This window comes from Plecotus auritus (assembly GCF_963455305.1).
Source record: "Plecotus auritus genome assembly, chromosome: 4".
Taxonomy (NCBI): Eukaryota; Metazoa; Chordata; class Mammalia; order Chiroptera; family Vespertilionidae; genus Plecotus; species Plecotus auritus.
Window position 1 is genome coordinate 8,293,000 of NC_137775.1, and position 18,720 is coordinate 8,311,719.

The 18,720-nt window shown below is 38.3% G+C and overlaps 1 protein-coding gene across 5 annotated transcripts in view; it reads left to right on the forward strand.

Moving 5' to 3' along the window:
* RGS17 (regulator of G protein signaling 17) overlaps nt 1-18,084 on the forward strand; it is a 90,332-nt gene extending 72,248 nt beyond the window's left edge. For 4 of the 5 annotated variants that reach the window (XM_080666826.1, XM_080666822.1, XM_080666824.1 and 1 more), the window contains 2 exons: nt 1,219-1,453; nt 15,160-16,181. In XM_080666826.1, the coding sequence (XP_080522952.1) occupies nt 1,219-1,453; nt 15,160-15,348 (424 nt within the window). In that variant the 3' untranslated portion in view covers nt 15,349-16,181. Of the gene's footprint in view, nt 1-1,218; nt 1,454-15,159 lie in introns of all 5 variants that reach the window. The other variant, XM_080666825.1, reaches the window with a different exon arrangement.
* Nucleotides 18,085-18,720: the final 636 nt, after the last annotated feature.

The window sequence follows — 18,720 nt, forward strand, 5'->3', positions numbered from 1 at the left end:
TCACCAGAGCTTCGTCCTGAAGGATGTCCGGAATGACATCCGGAAGGTCGTTCGGTTGTTCGGCTAATTAGCATATTATGCTTTTATTATTATAGGTTGTATTATTTTCCATAGGAACAACTGTAAACCTACTTTTGACCCACCCTGTATTTAATAGAATAATTATTTAAGGTTAGGAAAATATGTGACAAGTGCACACAATATATTTTAGATCCAATGATAAATGGGGAAAAAAAAAGCTACTGGAAATAAAAAGAGAAACTGTGTCTTGTGGCTTCAAAATGAAAATCTACATCAGATGCAAGTAAAAAATTCAGTTTGCCCTTCAAAATATGAATGTATAGACTGTTTCTACCAACTTGCAATATACAGGGTGTCCCAAAAAATGTGTATACACACTTTAACAGCTGATAACTCAATTGATACTTCTTTCTTTTCAGCCAGACTAAGCTTTAAACAAAATAAGTTTATCCTAAAATGCTACTGGAAGTTCAAAAACGCAGTTGAAGTACAGACACTACCTTTGTAATTCAAAGTGTGTATACATGTTAATAGCTGATAGCTCACTTAATTTTCACTCCTTTTCAGGTTTAACTGATTTGAAATAATGCATTAAGCCAGACTAAGCTTTAAACAAAGAAAATGTACCACTAGACTTTTTATGGGGATACATAAACGATAGTTTACTGTATAAAACCGGCAACAGTTGGCAAATATTGAACGAAATGATGCTTGATGTTTGCAATTCCATTGCTTCAAGTTATCAGCAGTGCCTGGACCAGAGCGGTCATCAGTTTGAAAACAGGCGTTGACCAAAAAAAAATCATTAATTTCTGTCGATTCTTTTAAATATTGAAAATAAACTGTATGTTAATAAATACTGACTTTATAATCATTCAAAGTGTGCATACATTTTTTGGGACAGCCTATAATAAGGTTTGGACATTTACAATCTCCATTAGGAATCCACTATGACCATGTGCATAGTATGTATAGCCACTTGCTATTTGAACACTAGGTTCCCTGACATGCCTCACACTCATTTTTGTCAAGACCCAGAAATAACTAACCTGGTCCTGGTGGCTGATTTGCCAGAGAAGACCAAACTGAGTGGCAATGACCACTAGATGGCAGCAATTGACTAGCAGTTCTATTTGCTCCTCTCCCCCTACATGGGTCAAAGTCACCTTTGATTATGGGCCCATTCTTTCTCTGCAGCCAAAACCCCACTACAGATGAAGTCTTGTCCTGGTCTCAAAATTTTGACAAGATGATGAAGGCCCCGGCGGGAAGAAATCTTTTCCGAGAGTTCCTCCGAACCGAATACAGTGAAGAGAACCTCCTTTTCTGGCTTGCCTGTGAAGACTTAAAGAAAGAGCAGAACAAAAAAGTCATCGAAGAAAAGGCCAGAATGATATATGACGATTACATTTCGATACTATCACCAAAAGAGGTAAAAAACTGGCAAATATTGATCTGAGTTTCCTAACACCCAGGGTGAACCTAAAGGCACTTCAGTCCAAATCGGGTAGTGCATGGGGTGTGGGCAGGCGAGGAGGCTTCTCCGGGGAGAAAAGGGGGAGTCCATTGTGAGGATCTCCCTGCGTATGTGTTTGAAGGCTAGACTTCCTCGCTGTGCTTTGGTCATTTGTCTCTGGCTGAGTCTGTGGTGGTCTCATTGCTTGTCAGAACTAACAGTAGGACGCCTGTTGAAAATACAACTTGCTATGACCTGAACTAAAGTGGAAAGGAGTTTGCTTTGGGGCAGTGTTTCTCGCAGTGCAATCCCCACATCACCTGTGTGACAATCACCGGGAGCATTTGTTTGAAAAGCAAATTCTTGAGGCCTACCCAGGACTTCTGAATCTGACACGTCTGAAATAGCCAGGAGTCTGCCCTTTTAACAAGTTTTCCACATAAAGATGGGTTTGGAAACCTCTGGGAGAGGCGCTCAGAAACACACACAAACATACCACGTTTGGTGATGCTTAGGATACAATTTTTACAGAACTGAGGAGTGATCCATTAATATTCGTGAGCAGACATGGGTATGGTCATTATTTTACTTACCTAGTTTTGCTGCTATTGAAAGTACAAGCTATTTTTCCCATCGCCACAATATACCTAATAAGTTAGGAGCATTTCAAGCAAACAAATGAACACTTTTCCATTAACTTTATAAAAATTAATTCGCTCCTGAGAAATGCTCCTGCTGTTAGAGTTCAAGGCTGCGGGGGAGGGAGGGGTGAATGGTCTGCCTCCAGTGCTCAGCTCCAGAGGCACTTTCCGGCATCTGAACTCAGAGGTTCCTAGAATGCCTTGTCTTCTCCACACCACCCTCTTAGGCCACTGTGGTTGTCACCTGTGCATCTACATGTCCTGACCTCGTACTTTCCTGCTCCCACAGTTTAGCCTTCAACACTTAATGGGGCCCCAGCTGCCTTGCACTTTTACCTTGAAATCTATAGAATGGATTAGTGCAGCCGTGGGCAAACTACGGCCCGCGGGCCGGATCCGGCTGTTCTATCCGGTTCTCTTGCTCTCCCCTCCGCTCCTTTACTTTGAATTTATATTAGTTCACACAAACACTCCATCCATGCTTTTGTTCCGGCCCTCCGGTCCAGTTTAAGAACCCATTGTGGCCCTCGAGTCAAAAAGTTTGCCCACCCCTGGATTAGTGTCTACTTTAGCAATCTCTGTGTTTGAAAGTCTATATAAACTACTTCACCTCTAATGAGGTATACCTAAGTAATTCACTTTTTTATTAGATTATAAGTGTCATTGATATTCCAGAGTACTCCAATCATATTGTCTCTTAAAGATGAGAAATCTTGAACTGCATACAAAAAGATTGTTTTGTTTTTTTATTTCCTGTATTAACATTAGAAAGGTATTCATAGCAACAAGGTGGGGAGAATTGTTTCTGTAGCCTCAATACATTTATTCCAGGTGCCTTTGTAGTTCTAACACCATTAGAATTCTGCATCCTAAAAATACAGTCTTCAGGCTTCTGGTCTACCTAGAACCTTAGCATTTAACCAATACTGCTTGGATTTTATTAGCACATTAACATTTTTCTCATTTTTAATTTAATATTTCATTGCATGGCAAATATATCAAATAATTAAAATGAGCCCAGAGGCATGCTTCTCTTGCCCATAATCTATATAATAAAGCCTAGTGACCGTTATGGTGGAACGACCAGAACGACTGGTGACTATGACATGCACTGACCACCAGGAAGCAGACACTCAGTGCAGGAGCTGCCCCCTGGTGGTCAGTGCGCTCCCACAGCGGGAGCGCCGCTCAGCCAGAAGCCGAGCTCACAGCTGGTGAGTACAGCGGTGTGGCGCCTCTCCCACCTCCATGGCAGCGCTAAGGAGCGGGAGACAAATGGTAAGGAGAGGGCATGTGGGCAGTTAGGAGCGGGGGTTCCCGGATTGCAAGAGGGCACAGGCCGGGCTGAGGAACCACCCGCCCCTCCCCACACACACACACATGAATTTTGTGCATTGGGCCTCTGTTATACATAATTACAGAGTCTTACCCAGTCCATGTCTCTTCCCCAAAAATGTAATATGTGTCATCTTAAAATGATAATTGCCTATCAGTCCATTCCTTTGTACTATCTAGATATCATCTTAAAATGATGACTATTCCATTTTAAAATAATGTTAGTAGAAAGAAAATATAGTTTCTGTATTAAGTATATATAGTTCCTTTACTTTAGTCAACATTTTCTAATTTTTAGTTTTTTTATGGGAAATACTTTCCCATTGTCCTCACAGCTCCTGATTTCCATGTGTCACACTGATGGAGCTTCGCAAAATACTTAATTTTCACAAAATTACTTCTTCTTTGGGCCATAGTTTAGGAAAATCATAGTTATTGATTATTGAAAGATAAACTATAGGATTTTCATTCTCTTTGTGAAAGTAATGGAGTTTTGTTCTAGCCCAATTTAGACTTGAACTTGAGTTTCCCACAACGGTCATTAAAATAATATTTTCTGATCACAAACACAATCTTTGCTAAATTAAATAGACTAATATTTAGTGTAATAGTCATATCTATGTTCTCCTTTATTTTTTAACACCTGTAATTAGGCCATACTCTCTAATATCCTGAAAATACTACAGAGAGAGAGAGAGAGAGAGAGAGAGAGAGGTAAAATTCAAATTTTTATCACTGTTACTTGTAAATATGCTGACTTGTAAAGAACATAACATAGAATCTAAGTTTTGGACTGTATGAACGGCCTTTGTTTAGCCAGTTGATTGCTTTCCTATCAACATAGTAATCATACAGGGATAGTCAAAAGGGGGTTTACAGTTGTGAATACAGGAAACACAGCGTTTATTCTTGTATTAATAATTTATGAATTATTGTAAACCTACTGTTGCCCACTCTTGTATTTGATTGTTGTTTTGCAGCAAAAACAAATAAACCAAAACCATTAGGTGTTTGCAATTATAAAAGACAATGGTTAAAAAGTTATGTGTTGAGCCAAAGTGTAGATATAGTATAGTGTACTTATGCTTGAACCATGTCCAATGGCTTAACTCACTGATACACTTACGAATAGCATGCCCTTTGTAGCTATCCCAGAGCCCTTTCCAAACTCTTACATCTCTCTGACCTTTCTATGCAAAAACTCATCACCTTCTAGTCAGCCTCAACACATTACCCACTGTCTGGCAATGCTGAGTTATCACCCTTTACATTTTGTTAACCTACACTGGAGCGAACACGTAGCATCGACACAGCCCAGACTGACCAGTAGTGGGAGCGCTGGACTGGTATTCAGGTGCACAGGATTCTAGTCCTGGCTCTGCTTCCACCTGCCTGTGTGACCCGGATAAATTAGCTCACTACATTCCAAAGGGCAGAGAGAGGAGTAAACCAAATCAGGAATGGTAGCTGCAAGGCCCTTGGACTGTTACTCCATTCTTCCCCCAAATGACACGGTTAATAAATCCTGGTCCTCCTTACTGCGGTCCCCAGATTCAACCTCAGAATATCTCGCAACACTGTACTCAAAGCAGCTACTACAAACCAAGTGGGGTCGGAATCTTTTCCCATCGAGGGGCTAGATAATCTGGCCTTTCTACCTCTGAAATCCTATAACTGCTTCCCTTTATTCCAAATATTTTAAAGAACATGAACATCTGAATCCTTTATAAAGTGGTAATGAGTAAATACTAAAAATCATCAGGATTTCGTTCTTAACCGGAACTTCATTTTTCTTCATTACACTTTCATTTTATCTTAATTGGGTTGAATTATAATGTTTCACTTTGTTAAGTGTAGAGAAAGTCTACATTCTTAAAATTATTTATATGTATATGATTTATTTTCTACATGGAGCCAGTACACTGAAAATTTCATTGCATTGTTTGTCTTAAGAGCACGTGTTTATGGATTTTTAATAACTCAAACATTATGTTATAAAATAGATGTTTGCAATCAGGAGGCAATGTAACTACCATTTCTTGCTCTAGCATACATTTTAGGAGGAGAAGGGCCAAATTTTAAATTAAAAAATATACTTAAAAAACAAATTAAAAATAGCATTTCTTTCAAAATTCAGTTTTCCTTTTTATGCAATGTCCTCAAAGAAAAAAAACATATGAGGGCAGTAAAGAGGAATTTCGGGCTAATAGCAGTCGGGCTGCACATAGCAGATGCAACTGGCAGCTTACATGTATTAAGTATTGAAAAGACAAACCCCACAAAGAACAGAACTTTACTAAAAAGTCTGTTTACTAGTAAAGGTATTACCAGCCATAACCAGCATGAGTTATAGAACAAAGAAATGATTATAAATCCTTGCAACAAATGTAAGACTTTTATCTGAATTGATGAAAACGATGTGTGTGCAGATATCTACAAATTCCCTTAGTGATGGCATTGTCTTCAACCAGGGCTGTCATCTGCCACTTACCCTCCAATGACACTAAGCAACTCACTGCAGTGCTCTGCGGCCTCAGCTTACTTGTTTCATAAAGTGATGGTATGGAAACAGCTCTAAAATCTACGGAATCTATCTGCATGGCAATTTTAATAGCAATAAGAATTGTTTGCTTTTTCTGATTTCATCCTAAATTTCCAATTGCTATCTGGGAGGAAAAAAGCAATAAACCTACACACTAGAATTATCTAAAAATAATGCATGTGTGATAGGCATGTGGATTCAGTGTGTACATGTATATTCCTTTTCAAACAAAAAACTATGTGAATTTAGCACTTTCAATAATTTGCATCAGTTTTTATAAACAGGATTCATTTGACTATATTTTCTTAAATTCATTTCTTTGTGCATGCATATTATCATTCAAAAATGCTTATCAAGTGCATGCATATTATCAAGTGTCTCTTATGAGCCAGGTCGTAGGCGAGTTGTTTGGGATATGAGAGCGAACAACAACACAAAAACCATTGGCCCAGCCCTTATAGAGTGCACATTTTTGGAAGACAGACAAATCATGTCCAAAGTAAGTGACTAAAGATTGTGATAAACATTATGGTGGAGGTAAAGGTCGAATGATGTAGTTTAGAATAGAGGTAGTCAGGTAAGGTCACTCTGAGGAGATAAAATTCAACTTGTTACAAAGTCTAAATACATTGGGTTTGATCAAAAAAGTGTCATCATACTTATGACCAATTATTATTGTTACCTTACATTGGGCTTAAACTTTATAGTTGATGAAATGGTCAATGGTCTTACTATTTTATTACAATATGAGTCTCAAAGTAATAGGACAAATGGCATCATTTTATAGCAAAGAAAATTTATTCCCAAGGAAGTAAAACAGACTCTTCCAGAAGGACATTAGAATTATATTCTTGTGGAGAGAGAACATAAGCCCAAAGTCTTCTGATTCCAAATGCTGTGCTCTTGTGACTACAACATACAACTATAGATTTCTATGAACCTCATCTCAGAACTTGAGGCAAAATGAGAAATAGCAACCTTCACTGCATGCCTGAACTTGGACAAGCAAGGTGAACTGTCCTATCATTTAAACCCTAGCAAGAATATGGCTCCTGCCCTTTATCCTACCCATGATCTGTGCTCCAAGAACTAATTACCGACAAGTATTTGCAATCTGTGATTGTTTTCAGTAGAAATAATCGACACAAAATATGGCTAAAAGGACTCGTGGTAAAAATGTCTTGAAACAGATGGGAGAACCAGCTATTCTTTAGATGTATAAAATTTATAAACGAATATATCCAGGGACAGAAGCTATAATCAGTAAAATTTAATATGGACATATAACCAAAAAAGAAAAAAAAATCTTTCAATATGTTACTTAGAAAAGAATTCTAAATTAAACAACTTCAGTAAAATTTAAAAAAAAAAGCAAAAAAAAATGGGAGGATCTTAATCATGATATGCAAAAAATTGTCTAAGGATTAACATAATTTGCTTAATGAGGGGTGTCTATGAGGAAAAAGTACCTTCAGTGAAAATTTATCATTTTAGTGTAATTCTGTCAAAAATTAGTCAAAATGTCGATTGCACCTTAATGGCTAGCACAGAAAGGCAGCACCAAAACGTGGTGTGCTCCCTTTTGGCAGTAATCATTTATCTTTTTTAAAAAACATATTTTTTTATTTATTTCAGAGAGGAATAGAGGGGAGAGAGAGATAGAAACCTCAGTGATGAGAAAGAATCATGTATCAGCTGCCTCTTGCACGCCCCACTCTGGGGACTGAGCCTGTGACCCGGGCATGTGCCCTGACCGGGAATCAAACTGTGACCTCCTGGTTCCTAGGTCAACGCTCACCATGTGCCACACCAGCAGGGCAGTCTTCATCTATCTTTTTTTTTTTAAATATATTTTATTGATTTTTTTACAGAGAGGAAGGCAGAGGGATAGAGAGTTAGAAACACTGATGGGAGAGAAACATCAATCAGCTGCCTCTTGCACACCTCCCACTGGGGATGTGCCCGCAACCAAGGTACATGCCCTTGACCGGAATCGAACCTGGGACCCTTCAGTCCGCAGGCCGACGCTCTATCCACTGAGCCAAACCAGTCAGGGCAGTCTTCATCCATCTTAATGTTCTTCTCCATAGGGTAGGAAAGCTGGTAGGAACGGGCATGGTATAGAACAGTGTGTGAACCAGGTTCTCCCAACCCACACTGGCGATATTAGTCTTCATCCTCCCTCACTTTCCCTCCACATTCATGTTGAACCTTTAGCTTTCATTACATTTTCCTCCCAACTGGTTGGTGGAGTTGCCAATGGATATTTTTGTATGTGCAAGTCACTTGCGTTTCTTCTTGCCTGTCGCCTACTCCCCGTGGGAACGAAAGCTTCCAAGTTCACTGAGGCCCGTCACAAAGTCACCAATGCCTTTTCCAAGCTTCTGTTGCCACCTCTCAACACTGCCCACGTTTCCAGCATTGCTAATAACACTGCCAGTTAAATCCTGCCAACCCTATCGGTGCTGGCTTGTGCCCTGTCCCACTTAAACTCTGTCATTGCTGCACTGTACCCCTCCTTTCTGCCACTTAGATGCCAGTCCCTGAGGACTAAGAAAAGAATTTCCATGGCCCAAGGGCAGCGCTGTCTGTGCTACTTAACTTTCTGTTCCTGTAGGATGAGTTTTTTACAGGAAACTCCTCAGTCCCTCCTGCACTGGACCCCACATATGATGGCCTCGTAAGCCATCCAGTCGTTCCTGAGCCCTAGGGGGACGATGGCTCAGCACCCATGCTGGGAGCCACGCCCACTAACTTGTGTTAGAGATGTTCCACAGTCTGAAGCACAGAGATGCCACAAGATGAAACTGTAGATTGTTAGACCCATGGGCTTTATCCTTGTTATTTGACCTCTCTACACTTCTTTTGACTGACCGACAACCTTTTCAAACAAACAACCAGATATGCAGGTAAATATTTTATTTTATTTTATTTTGTCATCATCCTGTATGTATTTATTGAACACCTTTTACACATACTGCAGCTGGGAGGGGGTGCGTACGGATTTAGTGTAAGACTCTGTGCCGATCTCAGTGAGTTTGTATTTTTAGCTTTTTTAATTGAATTTATTGGAGTGACATTGGTTAATAAAATTATATAGGTGTACAGTTCTATCATACATCATCTGTATATTGTATTGTGTGTTCACCACCCCAAGCCAAGTCTCCTTCCATCACCATCCATCCCCCCTATACAATCTTCTGCCTCCCCTCATCCTCTCTCCCCTTTAGTAATCACCGTACTATTATTGTCTGTGTCAACTAGTTTGTTTTGTTTTTTTATTTTGCTTAATCCCTTCACCTTTTTCACCCAGCCCCACAAACCCTGCCTCCCCTCTGACGGCTGACAATCTGTTTTGTATCTATGTGTCTATTTCTACTTTGTTTGTTAGTTCCTTTTGTACGTTACATTCCACATATAAGTGAGATCATATATTACTTGTCTTTCTCTGACTGGCTTATTTCACTGAGCATTATGGTATTCAGGTCCATACATGCTGTGTCAAAAGGTAAGATTTCTTTATTTTTTATGACTGAGCAGTATTCCATTGTGTAAATGTACTGCGTATAGTTTTTTAATCTACTTCTCTAAAGATAGGCACTGGGGATGCTTCCAAATCTTGGCTGTTGTAAATAATGCTGCAGTGAACATAGGGGTATGTATATTCTTTCAGATCAGTATTTCCGGTTTCTTTGGATATATTCCCGGAATTGGAATTGCTGAGTCAGGTAGTTCCATTTTTTATTTTTTGAGGCTGCACCAACATGCATTCCCACCAACAGTACACAAGGGTTCCCTTTTCCCCACATCTTTGCCAATGCATGTTGTTTGTCGATTAATTAATGATAGCCATTCTGATAGTTGTGAGGTGATATCTCATGGTGGTTCTAATTTGCATTTCTCTGATGATTAGTGACATTGAGTGTGTTTTCATATGTCTATTGGCTATCTGTATGGCCACTTTGGAGAAGTGTCTGTTCAGGTCCTTTGCCCAATTTTTAATAGGGTTGTTTGTTATTTTGGTGTTGAGTTACATAAATTCTTATAAAGTATGTATATAAACCCCTTATCAGATGTATCACTGACAAATATGTTCTCCCGTTAGTAGGTTGTCTTTTCATTTTGTTTGATAGTTTCCTTTGCTGTGCCAAAACGTTTTAGGTTTATGTAGTCCCATTTGTTTATTTCTTCTCTTGTCTCTCTGGCCCAAGGACAAATATTATTATTGATGTATAAAAATGCAACTGATTTCTGGATATTTGTCTTGTATCCTACTATTTTACTGAATTAACTTATCAGTTCCAGTAGTTTTGGGGTGGAATCTTTAGGGTTCTCTACATACAGTATCTTGTCATCTGCAAATAATGACATTTTCACTTCTTCCTTTCCAAGGGAAAAATGCCCCAGTCCTAGAGACACACAACTCGGTCTGTCCCAGAGTCTGCCAGGCGCCTTATCTCAGCAGGGCAGGGCCCTGGGAATCGGGAGGATGGGGCTAGTGTTTCCGTCATGAGGAAGAGGTGCTGGTCAGACATGGAGGGAGATGGGGATTGTGGCCCCTTCCCAGAGCCACACGATTCAGCCTTTCCCAGATTCTGCCCAGACCTCTCCAGGGTGGAGTGACCATGAGTTGGGAGGGCAGTCCAATGGGAGCCCAGGGAATGGGTCTAGTGCAGCGGTCAGCAAACCACGGCTCGCCAGCCACATGCGGCTCTTTGGCCCCTTGAGTGTGGCTGTTCCACGGCCTGGGCGAGTCTATTTTGAAGAAGTGGCATTAGAAGAAGTTTAAGTTTAAAAAATTTGGCTCTCAAAAGAAATTTCAATCGTTGTCCTGTTGATATTTGGCTCTGTTGACTAATGAGTTTGCCGACCACTGGGCTAGTGGATCTCACAAGAGGGGGAAGTACCAGTGTAGTTCATGGGTAAGTGGAAGAATAACCCCCACCCTCACCCCAAAGCTATACCATTCAATCACTGACACCCCCTGAGTCTTCCCAGACCTGTATATCCTGGCCCAGGCAGCTGACTCCTCAGCAGGACACATGCTCCATAGTGTGGGGCAACATGAGTTTCAGAGAGTGGGGCAATTTTATTCCCCCAGGCTGATGCCATATGAAGGGGAGTGCCCCACCCAATAAAGATGGCATCTGTGGTGTGGGAAAGGGACTCAGCACTGGTATCCTGGTGGCTGTCCCTTCAGCTCTCTCCCCAAAGCCACAAAACCCAGTCTGTACTCTTGCGACTCCAGTCCCCTCTGCCTTCCCTCAGTAGAATCCCAGTGTGAGTGGCTACAAATGAGATTCTGTGTGTTGGTTCTTTAAAAGGGCACCTGTGTCTCTAGCAGACTCCCATCTCCCCTGGTAGAAAAAAAATCTCTGCCATTTTCACAACTAGATATTATGTTGTACCGCTTCCTTGCTCAGGTGCTCTGGACTGGGGAGCCCAGCTTGGTTTGGGGACCCCATGCTTCTCAGAGGGAAGCTTTGCAGCCGAGCTATCCCTCTGGAAGCTCAGCCACCACTCATGGGAGCAGAGCCAGCCCGTTTCATGTCTCTGCCCTTCCTACCAGTCTTGATGTGGCTTCTTCTGTAAATCCGTGGTCATAAGACTTCTCTTCAGCTAGTCTGCAGTTGGTTATTCAGGTTGATTGCTCTATATTTTAGTTGTGATTCCAGTTTGGCTGAGTGAAGGTAAGTGTAGCTTCACCTACATCACAGCCATCTTGGATCTTCCTAAATATTTTGCTTTTCATATGGAAATAGCAAATGTGCATTTGTTGTAGATTAATAAACATTGAATGGTACTACTTTCTCTATTTAGCAAGTTATTTTATTTTTCTATCTTAAGATAACTAATATCATTCCAGCTACTGAAAAACTGTTATACTATATTCAACTATGTTATTATTTCAGAAATAAATGACCCTCTTTCTCTATCACTAATCTAATGTTTCTTTCTCCATTGCAACAAAAAGTTCTCAAGTTTGAAAGTAAAAGCACCATTTATAAAGACAGAGGAGTGCATTTGGTAATACTTCACCTTATTATAACACCACATTACAGAATAAGATCAACCAGTTTAAACTCCCATGCCAACATTTTCCTGTTAAGTAGAAACACAAATGATATTTTTAAATATAAAACTGAGAAAATTTTCTGTGCTTTTTATTACTTTGTACTTGATGATCACTTCATATGGCAATAACACAGAATAAAACCTAAATGATATAATTGCAGAATACTTTTCTTTTTACAATTCATGACACACTGAGTGGCCAGATTATTATGATCTCTGAATGAATAATAATCTGGCCACTCAGTGTATATCCTATATAATAAAAGGCTAATATGCAAATTGTCCCCTCGACCAGGAGTTCGACCAGCAGGCAGGCCGGCCAACCGCCCATGTCCCCTCCCCCACTCATGCACAAATTCATGCACCGGACCTCTAATATATAAATAAATACACACACACACACACACACACACACACACACACACACACACACACTGAGTGGCCAGATTATTATGCATTCAGAGATCATAATAATCTGGCCACTCTGTATATGCCAAGAGATGTTTCATTTTTGTTCTCTATATAAGTTGGTCTAGCTAGGCCATAGATATTTAGTCTGGATCACTGTTTCCTAATAAATCCTCCCATAATAGCCATCCCAAGGGTGTATCAATCAACTCAGTTCCACATGGACTATAGAGCTCAGAAATCTGGGGACACCAGAATGTGAGTGGTCCATCATTTGGACTGTTTCCAACTCTGGGTATAATTGAAACAGTGGATGGGACAAGAAGCCAGAACAAAAAAGCTTGTGAAAAATAATTGTGATGAAATATTTAGGTATAAATATGAAAGGTTTGTATAGACTTGAGTACATCATGAAACAGAGAACTATGCATCAAGGTGACCTACTACTTGTAAAACAGTAAGGACTGAGGAAATCAGTCAGGACTCAGTGATGATTTGCCTCTTGCAGGGTTTTTGCTAATGTGTCCTTTCAGGGCAGAGCTTAATTCTGTTCCCCAAACATGCACTTATAGAGATTAATTTTTCTCCACTTACCTTACCAACATGCCCTACCAGTTCCAACAGGATTAGCATTTAGTGAGGAAAAACGATAACGGAATCACTTACAGAATTTCTGTATATTTTTCAAATAACATTATATTGATTAACGAGCGTTCTGAATTCCTACTTATGTTTCTCCTTTCAAAGATTCCACTTCAAGAAATTATCCTGCTTAATCTTTTTTTTTTTTTACATTCAACTATTACTTTACTCCTATTACTACGTTTAAGTTACATGAAAAGGACAACAAAGCAGTTCTGCCCCGTTTCAGGAAAAGCTATCCATCAACACCAAGTACATGGTGGCAAATAACAAGGAATGGTGACAGCTTTGGGTCCAGGACAAGGAAGAATGGGCTCTGGTGCTCTGGTTCATCTCCAAGAAGAATATAGCGCAATGGCCAGCACAAGCCATACTGACACTGAACCTTTCACACTGACCACAGATTCGGATCTCTTCTTGGAAGCTAGTAAATCAAGTGAAATAATTGGGTTTAAAAAAAAAACACTTTTAAAATGAAGCCCAGATAAGATTAAAAACCATGCTCTTGACACATTTTCCTTTCAAAATTTACATAAGACATACTTTCCCACTCTGATAGACTTTTCTTTTTCTCACACAGCCCACCATGTAGCTGCAGATAGACTATTCTGCCTCAAGATGGAAAAGTAGGGGGAAAAACTAATAGCATCTGCATAATATTCTCTCTACACACTGTTATTGGGTGGAAAATAGAAAATTTTAAAAAGAAAGGAAGAAATGTTCCATCTTAGATTCTCCTAACCTCTTGTTCCGTAGTTCATGAATCCGACTCTGATGCTAAGGTGACAGTGTATATATGAAATTTTTGTTTTCAGTGAAGGAGACCAGGTCAGAGAGGAAGTTATCTCTTTTTCTTCAAGGGTTATGAGATGGTACCTGCTCCTGAAGACCCGCACTGTCTCGAACTAGAGCACGCTGTAGGGTCACAGGGCCTTCCTTATAAGCTGGCTGTCTTCAGTGGCAAATTCACAGACGAAGCCTGGTTTGCTATTGCAGTTTTTACAGCTCACATCTGGAACCATGTGACAGCCAGTGAGCATGACCCGGTCTTAAATTTTCCTTTAAGGCTAATTCCCTAACAAACTCATTAAAAAGAAATGCTCTGCCCAGTGGCCTCTGGGAACTGAGTGGAGATGAGTTCTGAGGGTCAGTTTGAACAAAAAACCGGATGGGTACCACCAATATGACCAAGGAAAATTCTGCCCGTTTTTATAGTTGAAATTTTAAAGACCCCGAGGTTACTTCAGGATTTTGATTTGTCAAGGAGACCATGAGTGGCTGTGAAATCGGCAGCTGCCGCTGCTTAATGTTTAGTACAGAGATCTTCGCTTGCATTCCGATGGAAGCACTGTATTATAGTTTCCTAGGCCTTGCCAAGTAGACCTAAGGCAGCCATGGGCAAACTACGGCCCGCGGGCCGGATCCGGCTATTCTATCCGGTTCTCTTGCTCTCCCCTCCACTCCTTTACTTTGAATTTATATTAGTTCACACAAACACTCCATCCATGCTTTTGTTCCATCCCTCCGGTCCAGTTTAAGAACCCATTGTGGCCCTCGAGTCAAAAAGTTTGCCCACCCCTGATAAGGCATAAAGAATCTCTGTTGTGGTTCTGCTCTATTAGGAACTGCCACATTCCTGGTTTTCTACTCTTGACAAAGTGGAACTTGGGATATGAAACTATCAGCATTGGGTACAGATGTCAATATTTTCCAGAGAACTATGCTCTGCAAGATATCGACCTTGTTCCATAAAGAGGGTCTCCCCCAATGTCACATACTAGTAGGAGGGAATTCTCTGCTACCCCAACAATAAATAGAAATTGTCAAAAACAGTGTTTTGTTTGCTTTTTGTTTTTTAGTTCAATTTTTTGAGGGAGAACAGTATGCAAGGTAATATAGCCTTGAAAAAGATAACCTTAAGATTTAGGTAGCTGGATTTACTCTTTGGAATTTCTCTGAAGTGTCATGAACCTCTAGCTATTTAATTGAGAAAATTTGAAAAAAATATGATTTAATGTATTGCTCTTATTTCTTTTTAGGTCAGTCTTGATTCTCGAGTTAGAGAGGTGATCAATAGAAATCTGTTGGATCCCAATCCTCACATGTATGAAGATGCCCAACTTCAGATATATACCTTAATGCACAGAGATTCTTTTCCAAGGTTTTTGAACTCTCAAATATATAAGTCATTTGTTGAAAGTACTGCCAGTTCTACTTCTGAATCTTAATTTTCATTTAAAGAAATCATTTTGGAGGGCTGGGATGGGGAATAAAAGTTGTCATATAACACCAGACACGGAGTTCCTGGAGAACTACAGTTTAGCATTCCTCAGGCTACTGTGAAAATAAAACCATATGGTCTTTGTCTCCATTTTTATCAAGGTTATCCATGGTGAACTTTGGAGAAAATACCACATAAAACAATGAATTGCCAAATTAAGTTTGTTTCACTCAACACTCATTCTACTTGCAAGCAAACTGTATTTGTAGTCCTATGAACAGTCTCCTAGTGTATTTCCAGAGACTGCATGTGCAAAGTCAAACTGCTTCATTTGCCATGTAGTTGTTGTAATATTTAATCCAATGACATAACTTATATCTGTATTTAAGGACTTTTGTGCAATATGGTCTTACAGAAATAATTGCCAAAAAGTTGGCTGTAGTTTGCGTTTTTAAATATAATCTAAGACAGACAAAGCCAATTTTTAAATTGTAAACAATAGTATTCAACATGCTATATACTGTGTTCAGTACACTCATTTTGAAGCCAATATATCTGTACATGAAAAAAGAGCTATTTATCTCTGTTTGTTGGGAAATCCCAATGGGGCATTCCTCTGGTTGTTCACTGCCAAAACTGTGGCATTTTTATTACAGAAGCATTTGTTGTGTAAAAAATAATAAGATGAAAAGAGAAAAAAAGCACAAAATAATTTGAAGATCTTCTATCTCAATGACAAATCAAAGAGTGATATTGTTTTTAATTGTAACAGAAGAAAATGAATCTATGTATATATCACATGTCCAATACTGTAATTAACTTATTAAAGGCTGGCTCTCCAGTTCTAAAACAGTTGTGTAATGTATGTACTTTAGCAAGAAAAAATGATAAGCTTGATAACTTAGTTTTGAAGTATAAGGAAAGGCTCTAATAAAGGAATGCCTACATGTAGCATCATAAAAAATGTTGATGAAAAACATCTGTCCCTGTGGCATAGTTTCCTTGAAAGTGAAATCCAGTGAAAATCTAAGTTTTTAACCAACACAAGTTTTATAAGGGTTATAAAGAAGATACTAGTAATTCTCTATTTCAGACCTTAACTGTTTTCACATAATATCTTAAGAATTACTTATTTTAAAAATGTTGAAACCAAACTATTAATTCTCATCCATAATTGAAAGGCAGTACAGTGCTCAAATCTCCTAGCTGCCATATTATTTTTTAAAGTATCACTAAATCTTTAAGAGAAAATACTTGCCTGACATTGGCATGCACTTTTGACATTCAAGAAAACAGTATCCTATTGTGCACCAACACAAAAAAGTCAGAGTCATATTTATATCAAGACATTACATTTGAATATTAATATACCCTGGAGGCTATTTTTTTAATCTTACACTTATTAAATATAATACTGAGTAACCTAAAATGAAAGTTTTAAAAATCTTTATATCCAATGAAAATACTGGCCTTATATTAAGGATGATATTAAAATTATAGGTTTTCATTGTCATTTTTAACTACCTCTCATTTTTTAATTTATTAAACATTAAAAAAACAACTTTGGGTTTTCTTTTTAAATTTTATTTTACTTGAAAGGTTGGCATTGTAAGTTTCTTTTTCCATAAACTTAAAACATTTTAAGAATTGTTTTTTTAAGTGAATTTAATTTTCTAATTTATATAGGATTCAGGAGATACGTTTAAAAGGGCTATTATCTATTCCCTATGCAAATATTTTAACTGTTGCAGTGTTTAACAAAATGGGATTTTAAAAAATGTTTGAAGAGTAGAAAACAAAAATGTTCTGTTTACACTGGCGTTGCTGACTATCCTACCATATTCAGCACTTTTAAACACATTATTTATGAAAATGTACTTAAAATACAAGATAGAAAATATTTATAATGATAATTTCTTTTAACAAATGCCTGTTTTTGTCTGAAAGTGTTAGTGTGTTTAGACATACTTTATCCATGTCAATTAGATATTTGCTATTTGAATAATGGTTTTCAGTAATATGTTGAAAAATGATAAAGATGTTTACAAAAAGTCATATTTTTTTCCTAAAGAGTGAAGAAAAACCTAAAAGAATCATCACTTCTATTGTGAAGTTCTATTGTTCCTGAATTATTTAATTTTTTTGTTAGAATTGAGTTTATTATGCTACTATGAAGTATACACATATATGTTGTAATATCATACTTGTTGCTGTGTTTGAAGCACAATAAATTGGTGCACATGACTAGAAAATATGTACTATATTATGATATACTGCATGCATCAATCTTTTAAATGTACACTTTATATTCTTGTTGTTACTATATATGATGGTGACCTGCTAGTCGTAAGTTATCTTTATAAGATACTTTGGGTTCTTAGATGAATTGTCTGTTTGACAATACTTTTAATATTTTACCAAATGTAAAAGATAAGGGTCTTTATAAAGAGTCCTGATCTATAACCTGGGCATTTGTAGAATACAGATTTTGAAGTTAGTATATCCTTTTGAAACCTGATTAGGAAGTTGTTTTGCCAATGATTCTAGAGTAGATTTTACACATCAGATGTTGCTAACCATGCTATGTAGCATTTCTGTGCTAAATTCCTACTTTGGGGGGAGGGGAGGGTTTCTCATTTAATTTCAAATGGTTTAAAGTTTCTATCTAAGAGTATGTCTGTATATTTGCAACTCTACAAATTTGCTTTAATTACAGAGCTATAATAAACAAAAAAATGCCCTCAAATGGTGTCTATGCTACCATTCCAAGAGCACAATATTTGTTTTGGTAGAATTAGACTTTCCTAGTGAGCGAATTCCTCCCGGAGGAAAAATTAGCACTTTAGAAGGTACACATGTGTTTCAGATTGCCAAGATCTTGGTATACTGTTAGAATCTGCTAATGCACACGAAAGAGATTAATGCTTTTTCTATAGTGCCTATGATGGAAAGAAAAGTAGAGAATATAGATTATATATAAATATATAGAAATGAATTGGAGAGCCAGCGGTGGATCTTGTACATAGATCACACTAATAATGGATGGATGACACTTCTTCCTTACTATAGATAATTATTATGTTACCCAAAGGTAATATAGATACCCCAGCAGTGTTACAAGGCAGCTGTAAGCGCAGTAGGTGCACTGGCATATGAACAACTATAGCAAAACAAAATTTTGATGTCAATGTTATTCAGTGCAAAAATCAAGACCATAATGTGATCTTTTTTTTTAAACTTAAAATCTGTACATAGGATGACCAGTTCTGATATTTGGTCATGGTGCATGGGGTGTTTAATAGTAAGTATCCTTTAATGTTGCCTAGATTCTTACTTACAGAATGAAATGTATATCATATTTTTACCCAATAATTCAGTT